Raw genomic sequence first — 15,751 nt, 5'->3', positions numbered from 1 at the left:
ACTGTAAATTAATTCTGATTCTGTTAAAGAAAAAGTGTTAAACGGATTCTTTTGAAACTGGCAGTACTGTAAAATAACACTGGCATCAGTGGAGAGTGCAATAAATGCAATATGGTTGCTAAATCTGTACCTTCTACAAAGCGCTAACTCTCTTAGTGAGTGCCGAGTTATGGGTCATCCAGCTTTTTGGACATTATGACATGACGTGGGGGTTAAATGAAAACCCAGAACTTGTTGTACACTTAAGATTTTAACTCTAACAGTTTCAAGCGTTCATGTATTTAAACCCCTAGAACTGGCTTTTTTGTTCTGTGAACTTCTTCCGACTCCTTTTCTAAATAAATTAGAATAATCAAGGTGTTTAGCGTAAGCTACTTTTGATTATTTTACTACTGTTTAATTTACAGTCAGTCCTTCAGCTCTGCTCAGCGAATCCTTCAGTTTGTACCATTACAAACATTCCCTCTGACGGTACGTGGGTGTTAAACCCAGTGTTGTCAGTGAGCGTCCCTGTTTGGCTCCAATAGGCCAAGTTTAGCTGTTATCAGCCTCAGCATGATGAGTGTGCACCACCGGCAGCAGAAGCTGAATGTGTCAGAGGAAGACACATGAAACCACAAAGCCAGCAGAGACCATTGAGAAAAGGAGGTTATCAGCACCATGACGGTTCTCCAGGAGGAAGTAGGAAAGTGGAAGTGAAAGAAAAAAAAAAGAGACGAAGATGAGGATGAAGATGAAGAGTGAGTGGTGAAGCAGAAAGAGAGAAGCCCAGGATGGATGGAAGGAACATCTCCATGATGGTGCTGTTGGTCTGTGTGTTCACAGGTGGGTGATCTGTGTGTGTTAAAGGTTATATAATGGGAAGCAGGTGCTTTAAAGGTCACATGATCTCACAGGTGAGCCAACACAAGGCCAACCTCCGCTGGATGTGTGTGCGTCCTGCCACACCAACGCCACATGTGATGACAAGTCGGACGGATCGGGGAAAGTGTGTAACTGCAAGTACGGCTTTGTTGGAAATGGACGAAGCTTTTGCCAAGGTAAGATAGGACTTCTTCTAGAGGAATAGGAATATCATGTACAAACGACCATGGAAAACCACTTTATATTGACCCATCAGTTTGATTGATTGATTGATTGATTGATATTTATGTATTTGTTCTTGGCTGTTTTCAAACATATACAATGCAATGCAAAGAATAAACACTAATTTTAACAACCAAAAATGGAATGAGCTGAATCGAAGCTGCTTATCGGAGCCCCTCCCCAAACAGCATTAAATAAAAGTAGAAACAACTCAATGACAGCGGTATTCATCAACTTATCAACTTGTATTTCAATAGGAGCAAAATATTTAGTGTTTTTAAGACTTTGTGAACAAAGACAGTGAACTGATTAACTTAAAGTGATCCTCAAGATCATTCCAAACTTAAACACCATAAACAAAAATGCATCTTCTTTTAACATTTCTTCTAATTTTACTTTGTTCAAAAACATAAACCCCTCTTAAATTATATTTTCCTTCTTTTTGTTTAAAAAGTGGCTTTTATTTCTTACTATGAATAAGATCTTTAACACTTTTAACCTTATTAAATCCATAAGTTTTATTGTTCTAGATTTTTTAAACAGTTTGTTAGTAGGTACCTGGAATTCCACTTTCTGTGTTCTTAATGATCTCTTTTGTAATTCAATTAATGGATCTATATATGTTTTACATGCATTACCCCAGCATTCTGAGCAATAGGCCAGGTAAGGCAATATAAGAGATGAATGAAGCAACTTCAGACACTCTCTGTTTAATATACTTTTTGTTCTAAAGTGCACCAGTCCCAACATAGGCCTAAAATTCTTAAATCAATTAGAGTATTAACCATTGGAAATGTTTTAAACCAGTGCTTTTAGTCCCTTTTAAATCATTCTCTTACCAGTGCAAAGATGAACTTTAGCCTAAATGTTAATAGTACATAGGTTGTTGCCTCGTGCAGAATCAGAACCCATCACTATTAAACAAAACCTTATTTGTTACAACAATGATGATCTACACTTTAGTTTTTAGCCCTTTTTAAAGGAAGGTCAGAAAAACAAACCAAGACGCAGATTTAATCCACAAATATTAAATGATTCAAACAAAAACTACATTTCTGACGTTATTAGCAGGTAAGTACAGCAGAAAAGTTTGTACAGATTCATTCAATAAGCCTGGTAATAGTTTGAATCTAAGTGTTTAAATTTAGTTGAATTGAACCCCAGAATGTCATTTCCATGATCTCCCCATGCTTGTGTGGGTTTGCTTGTGTGAGTGCTCTTGTTTCCTCCAACTATCCAAAAACATGCATTTTAGGTTTATCGGAGTCTCTAGATTGCCCTCAGACGTAAATAGGAGTATGAATAGTTGTTTGTCTGTTTGTGTTTGCCCCATGATGGACTGGCGCACTGTCCAGGGTGTACCCTTGCTTATTTCCTCTGGAGAGCGGAAGACGCCCATGAGTCATGACCCCAAACTGGAATATGCATGTCAGAAGTGAAATGAATGAATTCACTTCTTCCTCACAGCAAGGGGTCCATGGTTTTATTCTAGCTCAGTAGACTTTCTTGGGACATTTTCCTATGTGGAGTATACATGCTCTCCACCATTCTTGTGTGGATTTTTTCAAGGTACTTCTGATTCCTCCCACAACCCAAAAAACATTTTGGTTAGGCTAACTGGAGTCTCTAAATGGCTGTGAGTGAATCAATGGTTTGTTTCTAAGTGGCCTTGTACATGGTACATCTGAACTAAATTGAATCAAATCAACTTTTCTTCAGCAGTTTAAGCTCGTTCATAACACCATCCTGCGATGCTATTTCGGATCGGTGTGTTTTGTCTGAATAAATCAGTAAATTATATAACATTTCTTTGTGTTTGTTCCTTCCAGACAAAGACGAGTGTCAGATTGGAGCCACTAAGATCTGTGGGCCACACACGACCTGCCACAACACGTACGGCAGCTACTTCTGCACCTGCTGGGACGGATACAGTCCGTCCAACAACATGGAGCTCTTCATCCCAAACGATGGGACTCACTGCACAGGTGAGCCCATGCTAACCCGTTAAAGATGCTAACCGAGAGATAAAGTTATGAAACTCATTTCAAAACTTCTCAAGCTTTGAAACAAAAGCTTGAGAAGTTTTAGTTAAAATGTTGAAACAAGGATAAAAAAATTACCCTTCATGACAAAATGTCTTTACCAGGTTTGGTGAGTCTGTAAAAATCAGATTACTTATAGTCCTGTAAAGTGAAAGTAGATTTTAGTCTCCTCTATTAACCAACCCCAAACCCTTTTCAAAGTAAAAGCACACCCAAATGTTTGAGGCTTGCTGAAAACGGGTTTGCGACCCACCTCCGATCTAGATGATCTCCGCACAAACCTTCATGTTTCTTCCATTGCTGACTGCAGATATTGACGAGTGTGGAATCTTGGAGGTCTGTGGGGAGGGGGCTCGCTGCAGGAACCTGGATGGCAGCTTTGACTGTAGCTGTGAGGTTGGGTACAGAGTCCACGATGGCCCGGAGCCTTTTAACCCAATCAGAGACAAATCCTCCTGCCAAGGTACCAGTGCAAAGCATCATTACCCAAACACCTCAGAGGTGAAACATTTGCAGAGTAAATTCATTCAATCTGACTTCATCATTTGATGTAACTTGAACCTTTGTTTCTGTGTGTATTTCTCAGTTGCCGACTGTGGTCATCCTGTTTCAGTGCCAGGCGCTGCGCTGACGTCTTTAACAGGAACCATGTTTGGCAGCGTGGCCTTGTTTGTCTGTGATGATGAGTTTGTTTGGAGAAGTGGCGACAACAGATCGGTGTGTGGGGCTGATGGACAGTGGGAGGGATCTGCCATGGTCTGTGAAGGTACTGAAACACACTGATCTTTAACAAAAAACACCCCTGACTAACAAACTAAACGTCAGCCTTATGTGGTGAAAAGATGAAGTGGAAAACAAAAAACAAAACCTGAAAGACAAAAGACCAAGATTGGAACAGAGAGGCCTTAGGGAGGAACAGTGGGGCATAGAGCACAGTCCACGGGGGCAAAAAAGGTCCTGGGTTCAGGCCCCAGAATAGACGTCTGTCTTTTCTGCACAGAGTTTGGATGGTCTCTTCAGGCCTGTGTGGGTTTTCTCCTGACAAATTGCTGGTCTGCCTTTGGGAGGACGAAGGACGTAATGTGCCTGTTTCAGCCCCAGCTATGGTGCCTGACCCTCCCCACACACAGGGTGGCCGGGTGATCAATGGCAAGGCAGCCCTCAGAGCTCCAGGAGGAGCCTGATATGTTGATTGTCAATACTTCCTGCAATTCACGATAGTTTTCACAACAAAGGGTGCTTTGCCAAGCGCACCAAACTTTCCGAACAACGCCACACAGGTAAAACGGTTGGTGGCCCATTGGATAGAATACTTCAGCCTTCACAGATTTCTGTCAGAAAAATGCATTTTTCGGAAATTCTCAAACAAACCCCCGAAACGTAATCAATAATGATTAAAAATGACCCATAAACACAATAAACACAATGACTGTGGACATTTTTGTGACGTGCGTGTGCGTGCGTGCGTGTGTGTAACCTTAAATTTACGTGGGACATAATAAGAGGTTGTGGTTTGAACTGCTGTCCTCGCGTTTTTGAAGACAAAGCTTTGTTCGCTTAAATGTCGTATTTCACGTAAGGGGAGACACAAATAGTAAAACAATACAACAACGACTAAAAGATATGATAATAAAAGGTAAATATTGACTAAACCGAGCGGTGAGGTCGCTAGCATAGCACAGTAGTAGCATTCAGTGATCAGCCTTGCTGACATTTCAGCGGAAATTACGTCATGTTCCTGCATGCATAGAACCCATAGATACCATATACTGTATAAAGGCCTTTATATATGATATCTAGCATAGAGCCCATATGTCTTGTGTAGAAGCAGGAAGAGGCAACCCAATATGAATCACGAGTCATGCTGCAAAGTGACTCTTCAAAATAAGAGCCTATACAACTTTTCTTTTTAATCTAATTTTAAATAAAGCAAAAAAAAACAACATTAATTTATATGTTTTTTTAACCCTTTAACGTGTCTTTTAAACCAAATTAAATAGTATATCATGAAATATTGCTTTGCTGATAATTTTAATAATTATTTTAACCCTGTTTATCTATTTATTGTTTATTTATCACATGCAATGTATTTGTTTATGATTGTTTTTTATTAACAGGCTTTTATCTAATAAGGCTTTTGTAAACCAGGGTTACACAATGACATATGAAAGCCCTTACATAGGGTAGAAGCCACTAATCGATATTCAATTCAATTCAATTCAATTCAATACAACTTTATTTGTATAGCACAAATTTACAACAAAATCATCTCAATGAGCTTAACAAAATATAAAATTCATAATAAGAAAGAAAAACCCAACAAGATCCACATGAACAAGCATTTAGCAAAAGTGGGAAGAAACAACTTCCTTTTAACAGGAAGAAATCTCCAGCAGAACCAGGTTCAGAGGTGACAGCCATCTGCTGCGACTGGTTGGGGTTAGTGGACAGAAGGACCAACAGAACAGGATAGAGAGATAGAATATCAGAGTGTCTCATACTAGTTAAGCCATGAAGCACAGTTCAGGAACTGTCATCATCACATTCGAGACACCTGAAACAGAGCAGAGCGAGAAGGGCGAGGAGAAGGCACTGACTGCAGAAAAACATGATACAGTATTATTATGTCAGCCTGCCTTGGCCTTGGGCCTCACTCCCAGTGGCCTAGTCAGCACTTACTATAAAGGTGACGAATGTCTTCACCAACTACAAGGTCTGTAAATGCGACCGTTATGTTATGATTCAGTCCTGTTTATGCCAGATGTTAGAATGCCAACCGGTTAGAAAGAACTCTCTGTATCTTCTTTGTGATTGGGAGCATTTTTGGACTTTGCTTGAGATCCTCTCTGACTGAAAGATTAAAAACTCCTCCTAGTTGCACTTTTTAAGTCCTGCATTGATTATTGTACATTTAAGAAGTGACCAGGTGGACCAGGAGTCTGTACAAACTGTTGACTGCAGTGTGTTACTGCTTTTGGCCCTCAGAGGTCGACTGTGGCCCTCCTCCTGCTCAGCCACATTCACACATGCTGTGGGATAAACGCTCCAGGATGGGAGACCAGGTGGTCTATGAGTGCACCTCTGGATATCAGAATGTTGGGCTGGGAAATATCTCCATATGTGCTGCGTCAGGACTTTGGGAAAAGCCGTCCGTGCTTTGTCGAGGTACAGTGACCGAGGTTCTCTCCGAGAAGTGGATGCAGATGCTCACCTGTGTCTTTCTTTGATCTGAATCCAGGTCTCTGAATGACTCAGTTGTGCAAATATTGTTGTTTCTTGTAGAGATTTTGTGTGGAGTTCCTCCTGTAATAGAATTCACTGATAAGAAATGGGACGGGAACTCTTCTGCTGGTAGCTTGGTGCTATATTACTGTCAGGAGGGGCTTCGATACAAAGGAGGAGAAAATCGATCAATCTGTACAGAAAACGGTCAGTGGACAACCCCGACGCTCTCCTGTGGAGGTAATCTGCATGTAAATACTTTTTACTTTTTTATATGAATGTGGCAAATATTTATCAGGTTGCGGAAAATGTCTGTAACTCTGTTGTTTTGTTACTGTGTTTCTTAGATGGATCCTTAAACATGCAAAAAAAAAAGATAAAACTGCAAAAATGAGCCATTATGACCACTTACTAGACTCCCTCATGATTTTCTGCAGACATTAAGATTACATCTAACAACATGTACGGTTTTTCTCTACTTTCTTCCTGGATCTTTTAATTGAACAGCTCTGAGGACAGATGAAAAGAGTATGTGGTTTATTCACAAGCAAACTTTAGTAGACCAAGCCTACACGCAGGTGGCCGTATGAAGCAACCAATGTCTCTTCTTTATATGTCTGTGTGTCTCTCTATTCTCTGTGTATCTCTATCTGTTTCTGCATTAGTCTGTGTCTGTCCAAGAACTTTAATCTTCTTGTTGCCCCCCTTCTTCTTGCGCCATACACAGGACAGGCTGGTACAGACATGATCTAGCCATATACCATGTGCGTCCCTAAATCCTTTGGTGGCGCTGTTTCCTTACCTGCTGTGCATTCACTAACATTGCGGCACTTATTGATGTGCGTGTAGACATTGTTGAGACCGAGCTATTTAAATGAACATTTTGCTTGTTCAACGTGGAGAGGCGAGTGCACAGAATCACAAAATGATATTTGAAGAAGTTAAATTGGAGGGAGGATGACTTTTCTGTCTGCTGCACAAATATTCAATAATGTAGTATACAAAATAAACAAATAAAAGTAATTTAATGTGGCTTCTTCGTCAGATCCTGTAACTTTGCTTTTATCAGTCCATGGGAAACAGGGATCTGTTGATGCCACTATTCTGAGTTACTGCAGCAACAGAAAAATCATTTGCAACATTTCAAGATGATCTACCGAGAATTATCCAGCATGTCTGAGCTCTTGAGTAGCGCTACGGTGCATGGGAACCTTGTGGCATTGCTGCGTAAATTATGCAGCTGCTCAGCTGATTCTGGCACGATGCTGCTTGCCATCAGTGCAACACGAGAGTTTGAGTCAAAACATGTAGAGGAACACACAGCTCAGGTGCGTCCAGAGCGACATCCATGAGATTTCCACTCACAGCATCCTCTCTGCACCACAGCGTGCCACACCAGACTACAGCTGTTTCTCTCCCTCACACACACTTTACTCTGCATTTTATTGCAATGGCTGTTAATATTGACTATTGTTTATTTTCTTATACAAGAAAGATTAACAGGAGCCTTATTTCCATCTCCGCTGTGTATTGTGTCAACACTGCAGCTATGATCTCTGTGTATGACCTGCCTCTGAGTCGTACTATTTTTGGCACAGAAACAGTCCCCGCAAACAGTTCCAGGTTTGATAAATTGCATTGCGTCCACTAAAGATATTTATTTGCATCCCCCCTCCCATTTTTTTGCCCCCCTTATGTGATCCGCCTCCATTATATATTCATCAGAGGTAAACGCGCTAATTGGATTGTAGACGCATTGCGACGCGCTGAACACGCGCAGTCCTGATTCCCTGGAGTTTGTACCCCTTATCAGCGTATGGAGTGATGTTTGCACACGTTTTAATACCCGGAAACCATTAGTGAATCCGCCCCTTAGTGTTTATAAGAAAGCAACAGAGTAGGGCCTACAAAACATTGAAAAATACAGAAATAATCCTTCAAACAAACACAAATTGTGTATCAAAGCTCTTAATTGTCTGACATTGCCACTCCACTTGCGTGTGCATCACTTCCGTATGTGACTAAGTGCAGAAATGAGGTGCACTTTAATAGCTTTCAAAAATGTTAAACCGACACTATAAACAAGTGGTCACAGATATAGCGCTAAAAGAATCACCCACAGACGTAAAGCAACATTTTGCTGCATGTGTTTGTTCCCCACAATTGCGCTTGTGTTTTATTACCTACGGTTTCCTGGTTTTAGCAAGTTTAAGCGTGTTCTAAGCTAAAAGTTAAAATCTTTGTTTTCAGAGGCGAGGTTGTCTATTTCTGTTAAAGGTGTGTTCTGAATGTCCACACCTGTGTTATCCCTCACAGAGGTACTGTGTGGGAGTCCTCCCGTCATGCCTCATACTGGCCATTTGTGGAATGGCAGCTTAACGAGCGGGAGCTCCGTAACGTACTACTGTAACGTAGGATTTAATCAGAGTGCGGGGCACGGGGTGTCCGTGTGCACGGAGAATGGTTACTGGACTCATACTGATATCGTATGTACAGGTAACTGTAACACCTTCCTATTCATCTTGACAAGCAGCATTCATCTTGTGTCTGTGGTTGAATAATAACATGTTTACCTGTAGAGGTGACCTGTGGAGAGCCTAAGCACATCCTTGACTCAGTGCTGCTGTGGGATCAAACCTCCTCTGTGGGCTCTCAGCTTATTTATCAGTGTAAACCAGGATTTATGAGTGTGGGAGAAGGAAACAGATCAGTTTGTACCTCCAAAGGACAATGGGAAGGAGCTTCTCTCAGGTGCCAAGGTAGTAAGAGCTACGACTTGCTCCTTTTTTTGGGTTGATTTTCATCCTTTTGCCACCTTGTTTGAATGATTTGCTGTCTTTTTTATTATAGAAATCACTTGCGGGGAGCCTCTTTTTAAACCCAACACTAAAATCCGATGGGATGGCACATCACATGTTGGTAGCGTGGCGTATTACCAATGCGAGGACACGTTTCACACCAGGAGCCTGAGAAACCTGACAGTGTGTAGAGAGGACGGACTGTGGGAAGACATTGATCTTTGGTGTGAAGGTGCATTCACTTTTATCACTGTTTTACATTGATGCACTGCGCGCCTTCACAGACTGACAATAACTGATTGATTGAAGTCTTTTTTTCCAAATTGTAAAAAATAAATCAACCAACAAATACACCAATCACAAGTGTTGTACCTGTTCAACATGGAGTGGGGAAAAGTCTGTAGCAAATTTGCCAGTGTTGAGAATGCTAAACGTAAAAATTACTTTAGCCTCAGTGTTATAAAAACTCTTTGCTGACACTAGTTACAAGGTCTCCATGGTCATGAAATTCCTTGAAAAGTTATAGAATTTGAAAAACTGATTTTCCAGTCTCGAAAAGTCATGGAATAATTTAACTGTTTTGGAAAAGTTTTGGAAATATAGCCTATTTCATTTTAATAAAAAAATAAATTGCAAAATGGGTGTCAAAGGCAACTGCGCCATTGTACGATGCTATATGATAGATAAGTGATAGACACAATTTGCATTTTCTGTGCCGCAATTTTTGCTACTAACCGTGGCACACTGGAAAGGCGCGCTAATTTTTGCTCTCTAATGGTCTTGAATAGATCGTAGCGGTTCAGAAGTAAGTCATAGAAATTTGGCAAAATATTTTGGAAACGTTTTGGAAAATCATTGTGAAAAAAGTGTGGGAACCCTGTATTTACTGTTGAATTGCACTATTTTCAGTGTTAAAAATCTTAGCCAACACAATTCAGTGTTAATTTAAAAAAATTTAAGTAAAAACATAAATCCGAGGGTTTTTTTTTTTCAGTTCAATACTTTGAGTTTTTAATGTGTATAACCTTTAATTCCGCCTTAACACTGTAGAAATTTTGAAAAAAAGAACTTTATAGTGTTGATTATACTTTACTGTGGTGTCAGTAATAAAATAGTTCAATCTACACTATTCAATATTAATTTACACTAGTGTCAGTGTTAAAGAACTGACCTCATGGTCAATGTAACACTAGGAATAAATATAATATAAATATAGCAACCATAATTTACACCAACACTGTCGCATTACACTCTTCAAAGTGTCACTTTAAATCTTTGCTCTGTAAGACAGAGCCACTCGTGAATGGAGGGGTTATTATTGGTTCTCCTCTCTTTATTTGCTGTCTGTGCAGAGGTAACCTGCGGTCCCCCAATAACTCTTCCCAACACTAAGCTACAGTGGGAACGCACCAGCACGCCGGGCAGCGTTGCACTCTACGAGTGCGAGGATGGATTTTTCACAGAAAGTGATGGAAACATTTCCACATGCTCACTGTCAGGAGAGTGGGGGGAAGTCACTGTGAACTGCAAAGGTAGAGTGACAAGGACTGGTTCAGAATTGCATGTTTTCTGCCAGTGTTGCTTTAGCGTGACATAACAGTTTATTCTGCTCTATTGGATGTGGATGCGAGTCGACTACGGTCATTACAGCTCAATGAACTCATCATGTTAAAGGAAGAAGTTTGAGATGGTTTGAGTTTTGCTTTTTTCTGCTGGAAGTAGATCAGAAGATGGAACACTGTGATGTGAAGTAGATTGAGACCATGACTCGGCAACAATACTCAAAGCACTACTCATTAACAATATGCAAACCCTGCTACATCGATACTCAAACCATGACTCATCAATGATACTCAACAATGATACTCAACAACACACAAACATGACTTGACAATAATACACAAAGACGATGCAACAATAAACGTACCATGACCCAGCAACATTATTCAAACCACACCAGTGTTGTGCTAGTTACTGAAAAAAGTAACTAGCTACCGTTACTAGTTACTTCATTAACAAAGTAACTCAGTTACTATTTTGATTACTTACACCAAAAAGTAATGCGTTACTGGAAAAAGTAACTTTTGAGTTACTTAGAATTGAAGAATGTATTATTTATTTTGGGTCATTAGTGTCTGTACAGCTTCATATCAGTGCTGTAATAATATAATAATCCACTGTTGATCAACTGCTATAAAACAACCATAAATGATGTGCATATAAAGCACAAAACAGCTGCTCCAAAATTAAAACAGTATTTTTTCAGCCTTAGCACAGTAATGTAAAGTAAGCTGTGCATATTCCAGGTGCCCATTTTGCTGTTGAAAATGCTTATGAAAATAAATGTGGAAAAACTAATTCACAGCATTTTTCTCAGCTACACAATGCTAAACATATCAGGCTAATGAGCTGCTATTAGCAGTGACTCAGCAGCAGCGACAGGCTGCTTATTTACAACAACATACCGTGCAATAGTTTGGCTGACCTGTCCCTGGATAACAGTCACAGTCCGTTAAAATCCAGCCGCAGCGTTAGCTTAGCTTCACGGATGCATCTTTTGGAGACAAAAATAATGCGCGTATTTCCACTCTGAGAAGCTCATCCTGCTCTCACTTTGACTCGCCGTGATTGGCGCACGTGATGTAAACAGAGACACCCTGGCAATGCTTCTTCTTCTACTGTTTTACCATGTTTGGCACGGCATCCCGCAAAATATGTAGCACCACTGTAAACAGGAAGTACACTGCTGCTAGCAAAGTAACGAACAAACGCACCATATTGTAACGATAACGGTGTTATTTCTTTAAAAAAGTATTGCATTACAGTACTAGTTACTGTAAAAAGTAACACTGGGGCGGCAACGCTGGAGCTATGGTACATAAGGAGGCAAGCGTGTTTAAAAAAGAATGACAGCAAATATACTAAGATGAGCTGTGGTGTTTAAACCATGACTCAACAACGATACTCAAACCATGACTCGACAACAATATGCAAAGACGACTCCACAATACACATATCATGACTGGACAACAATACGCAAAGACGACTCCACAATACACATACCATGACTGGACAACAATACGCAAAGACGACTCCACAATACACATACCATGACTCAGCAACATTATTCAAACCAAGAAAAACTCAGCAAGTTTATCATGATGGGCTGTGGTGTTTAAACCATGACTCTGCCATAATATTCAAACCATGACTCTGCATCAATATTCCGGTAGTCTTTGGTGTCCAAACCATGACATTGGCTTTGGTATAAAACTAGCTTTAGGTCCAGACCAACTGAAATTATCTGTAGCAAACATTAGATTACATACCGAAATCAAAAAATCAGTGGTAGTGAATAAAAAGTTGTAAAAGCTCAGAAATGTCATCAGCATGTTTGAGTTAAGTGTCTTATTGATATATAGAACTGGTGATGATGCATTCCCTGACCATCCCTGACTGGCAACTGTTGGGCTGACACGTAATAAGGAATTTTGTGTATGACCTTGTTTTCCAGCTATATGTGGTCCCATTCCCCAGCTTCTGAACTCGGAGGTGGTGTGGCACAACAGAAGTCTTGTTATTCACCGTTGCATTGTGGGATTTCACAGCTGGAGAGGCACCAACGTGTCAGTGTGTGGAAGCTCTGGTGTTTGGGAGAAAGCTTCTCTGAGATGCATCGGTAAGACCAAGCCTAGTTACATACATGTTAGCACCAGACAGTGATCACCTGTGCACCAACGAAAAACAAATCAAAACAAAACAGTATTTTCTATTAAACACAATATTTAGGAATCTCTTCACATAAAAACCCTGATTTAGTGAACATTGACTATATGTGAGAATATATTCACAAGTATGAATGCACACAACTGGAAATGGCAGAAATCTGTACTAAAAACAGGTAAACCAGATCATAGAAATTCAGTCTGTTCTGTAACTCAATATTTTTGCACTTTAACGAAGAACTTGACTGGATGTTTTTATGTTCTCGTTCAGAAATCAAGCCGCCTGTCAATCATTTGTCCATCTTTAATGAAAAGTGTCTGAGCTGGAGAGCGGAGAAGTTTGAGGAGGACACAGAAGTTTACCAGGTTCGATACAGACTATCTGTTTAAAGTCACTATTGTCAGCAGAGTGTCTCACTGATGGTGGGGTTTGTCCGAACCTTTTCAGGTGACTTACAGCGGATCCAGAGACTATCAGAGATCATTTCACAGCCGAAGGAAGAGGTTCATGAGCTCCAAAGCAGACATGCTGGAGCTCTGCCTCGACCTGCTTCCTGTCACCAACTACAGCATCACTGTTACCGCGACAACGGCCAGATTCACAGCCAGTATCAGCATCAACACCAGTCTCCCAGGTATGACTAACTATTGAACCCTCACAAAGTGTCTGTTTTACCATGGCTCAAATATACACTTTACCTTTCTGTTTTCACGGCATCTTTGGCCTTTTTTTTTCATCCTCATGTTTCAAATTAACCTTGTTTGGTTTTATGTTTTTCAGTACTACCTCGTATATTTTTTCATATTACTATACTGGATTAACACAATAGACCTATAAATACAAATGGTCCAATCAAAGCAGAATAAAAATTGTTTTTTTTTTCTGTAAAAAACCAACAAATAAACCTAGTTTTTCGGGTGAAATGTAAATCAAAAATGTTCAAAAACACTCCCAGAGGGTTTAAGTCCACTGTAAACAAAGTCTACAAACAATAATCAAACATCATCATCTTCCAACAGTACCTCTGGCACCAGTCGTCCACTACCAAGAGTTTGAGACTCCGTTACCACGTTTGAAGCTACGCAGATCCCCGAACACTATGGACTTATTAAGGTAACGCTCCAGATATGGAACATGATACAGTACGCACAGATTACCCCCCCCCCAAAAGTGTGTATTAGATGCTTAAACTAGGTCTCAAAAACACAAAGTCATAGCCTACTCACCCCACCCCCGCCAATTAACACATCCATTATTTTTTAGAATAATAAAACAATTGATTACTTGTAACAGTAAGTTATGAGCTCTTTCCTGGTGTTCATACTTTCATCAGTGAATACATTATCTTAAATGTCAGAATGATTATTACTAAACCAGGCTTCTGTGCATCACATACAACATGAATGAATAAAATGATGCATAGTAATTGATATAATATCTGATCTCTTTGATTCCACAGTCTCTACCAAGTGTTTGTGTTGCATGTGGATGGCATCATGACGTTTGACTGTTCCTCTCCGGCAAGCTTGAGTTACTCCAACAAACACAAGCCGTCAGAATACATAGCAGCTCAGTTTGAGCTCCAACATGCGGGGACGAGGATGAACTTCACTGTCGGGGATGGACTTTTCTATGGAGGCTTCTACAACGCACCACTGGAGCGAGGCGGGATCTATTACATCATCATACGAGCTGTCAGTCAGTGGAAAAACGTGAGTTTATTCATTATTTGTGATGCAGGAAAGTTAAGCCTTAAAGGACAACTTACTTAGAGTTTTTTCCCTTCACAGGTTGGAAAGAGTTCCTGTGTCCTGTGGGCAAAAGTAAAAGGTTATTCATCTTGTAGTCATGTTACTTTACTGAAAGTGTAGCTGTGAACCATTTTTAAAGAGTAAAACAACCCCTTGTTGCAGGTACATCGTATATCCTAAAAGTTTCATCCCTGTTTGCGGCTGCCACAATAGGAACGGCTGTATTAATGGCTTTCGGAGGATACAGTTTATTCTGGTATGAATGACATTCTTACTACTTTACTATACATGTTTTTTTTTTTTTTCTTGTCAATTGTTTGTTAATATTCACATGTACAATAGATCAGCATAATATAGTGAGTGATTGAAATTACAGACTCAAGTAAAAAACTAAAACTTTTCAAGCATTCTCATGTAAAACAAATGAATAACTAATGTGTAAGGATTTAAAGTATTTGGCAAGGATGTGCATATTAAGAAAAGGGTATTGGATATGTAATGCAAAGAAAAATCTAATTAGCATGAAAAAAAAGAAGAAAATTGTATTTTGATCCATTTAAATGACCTATATATGATTATACTGTATGTAAAGATCTGAAATGTGAAAAGAACCAAAGCATAGGTTAATGAGTCTTGATTTGAACATACACGGTGAGGAAAATGTAATTTATGTGATTCTATTTTTTTCTTTTCAGGTGCCTGAAAAAGGCGTGACTCTCGGATTGCACTTTTTTGTTCTGGTGATGAATACATGTACACATTTGTAAATAGTAATCAAAGTTGTTTTCAGCTGAGACAATGAAATAAAACTTTTGGAGTAACAACTTTTTTTTTTTTTTTTTTTTTTTACTCAGTGGATGTGGATTGTGTGCAAGGTCTATAACGTGTCGTCACAGGTACATTTTCCAAAGTTAATTGTGTGGAAAAAAACTCAACAACAGTCAAATAGTCTCAGTAAAATAAATGCGATAAATGTATCACGTTTAAAAATAGTTTGAAAATGCAAAACTGTAACATTTACAGAAAGAAAAAATAACATAATTAAGACTTTTGTACTCAAAGTTGTCGGTGTACGCACTGTGCAGGTTGGAGGAATTTTGTTTTTGTTTGTTTGTTTTTACTCATT

At 39.6% G+C, this 15,751-nt stretch overlaps 1 protein-coding gene across 1 annotated transcript; it reads left to right on the top strand.

Annotated features, from left to right (window-relative positions):
- The first annotated feature begins 590 nt into the window (after nucleotides 1-590).
- Nucleotides 591-15,368, top strand: susd1 (sushi domain containing 1). Its single transcript, XM_028457759.1, has 19 exons — nucleotides 591-825; nucleotides 897-1,040; nucleotides 2,916-3,071; nucleotides 3,439-3,591; nucleotides 3,715-3,894; nucleotides 6,114-6,293; nucleotides 6,411-6,590; nucleotides 8,667-8,846; nucleotides 8,930-9,109; nucleotides 9,201-9,380; nucleotides 10,501-10,680; nucleotides 12,663-12,827; nucleotides 13,145-13,239; nucleotides 13,322-13,508; nucleotides 13,894-13,987; nucleotides 14,334-14,586; nucleotides 14,665-14,704; nucleotides 14,788-14,881; nucleotides 15,321-15,368. The coding sequence occupies exons 1-19, from the start codon at nucleotides 774-776 to the stop codon at nucleotides 15,337-15,339; spliced, it is 2,712 nt and encodes a 903-aa protein (XP_028313560.1). The 5' UTR covers nucleotides 591-773; the 3' UTR covers nucleotides 15,340-15,368.
- The last annotated feature ends 383 nt before the right edge of the window (nucleotides 15,369-15,751 follow it).

Source organism: Gouania willdenowi, chromosome 9 (genome assembly GCF_900634775.1).
Source record: "Gouania willdenowi chromosome 9, fGouWil2.1, whole genome shotgun sequence".
Taxonomy (NCBI): Eukaryota; Metazoa; Chordata; class Actinopteri; order Blenniiformes; family Gobiesocidae; genus Gouania; species Gouania willdenowi.
This window is presented reverse-complemented; position numbering and strand designations above follow the sequence as displayed.

What these genes read in the sequence shown, in the direction of transcription:
- susd1 (XM_028457759.1), top strand. Translation starts at nt 774, where the DNA reads ATGGATGGAAGGAACATCTCCATGATGGTGCTGTTGGTCTGTGTGTTC. An exon ending in CATTGATCTTTGGTGTGAAG is followed by an intron (nt 9,381 to 10,500) that starts GTGCATTCACTT and finishes CTGTCTGTGCAG; the next exon opens with AGGTAACCTGCGGTCCCCCA. An exon ending in AGTCACTGTGAACTGCAAAG is followed by an intron (nt 10,681 to 12,662) that starts GTAGAGTGACAA and finishes CTTGTTTTCCAG; the next exon opens with CTATATGTGGTCCCATTCCC.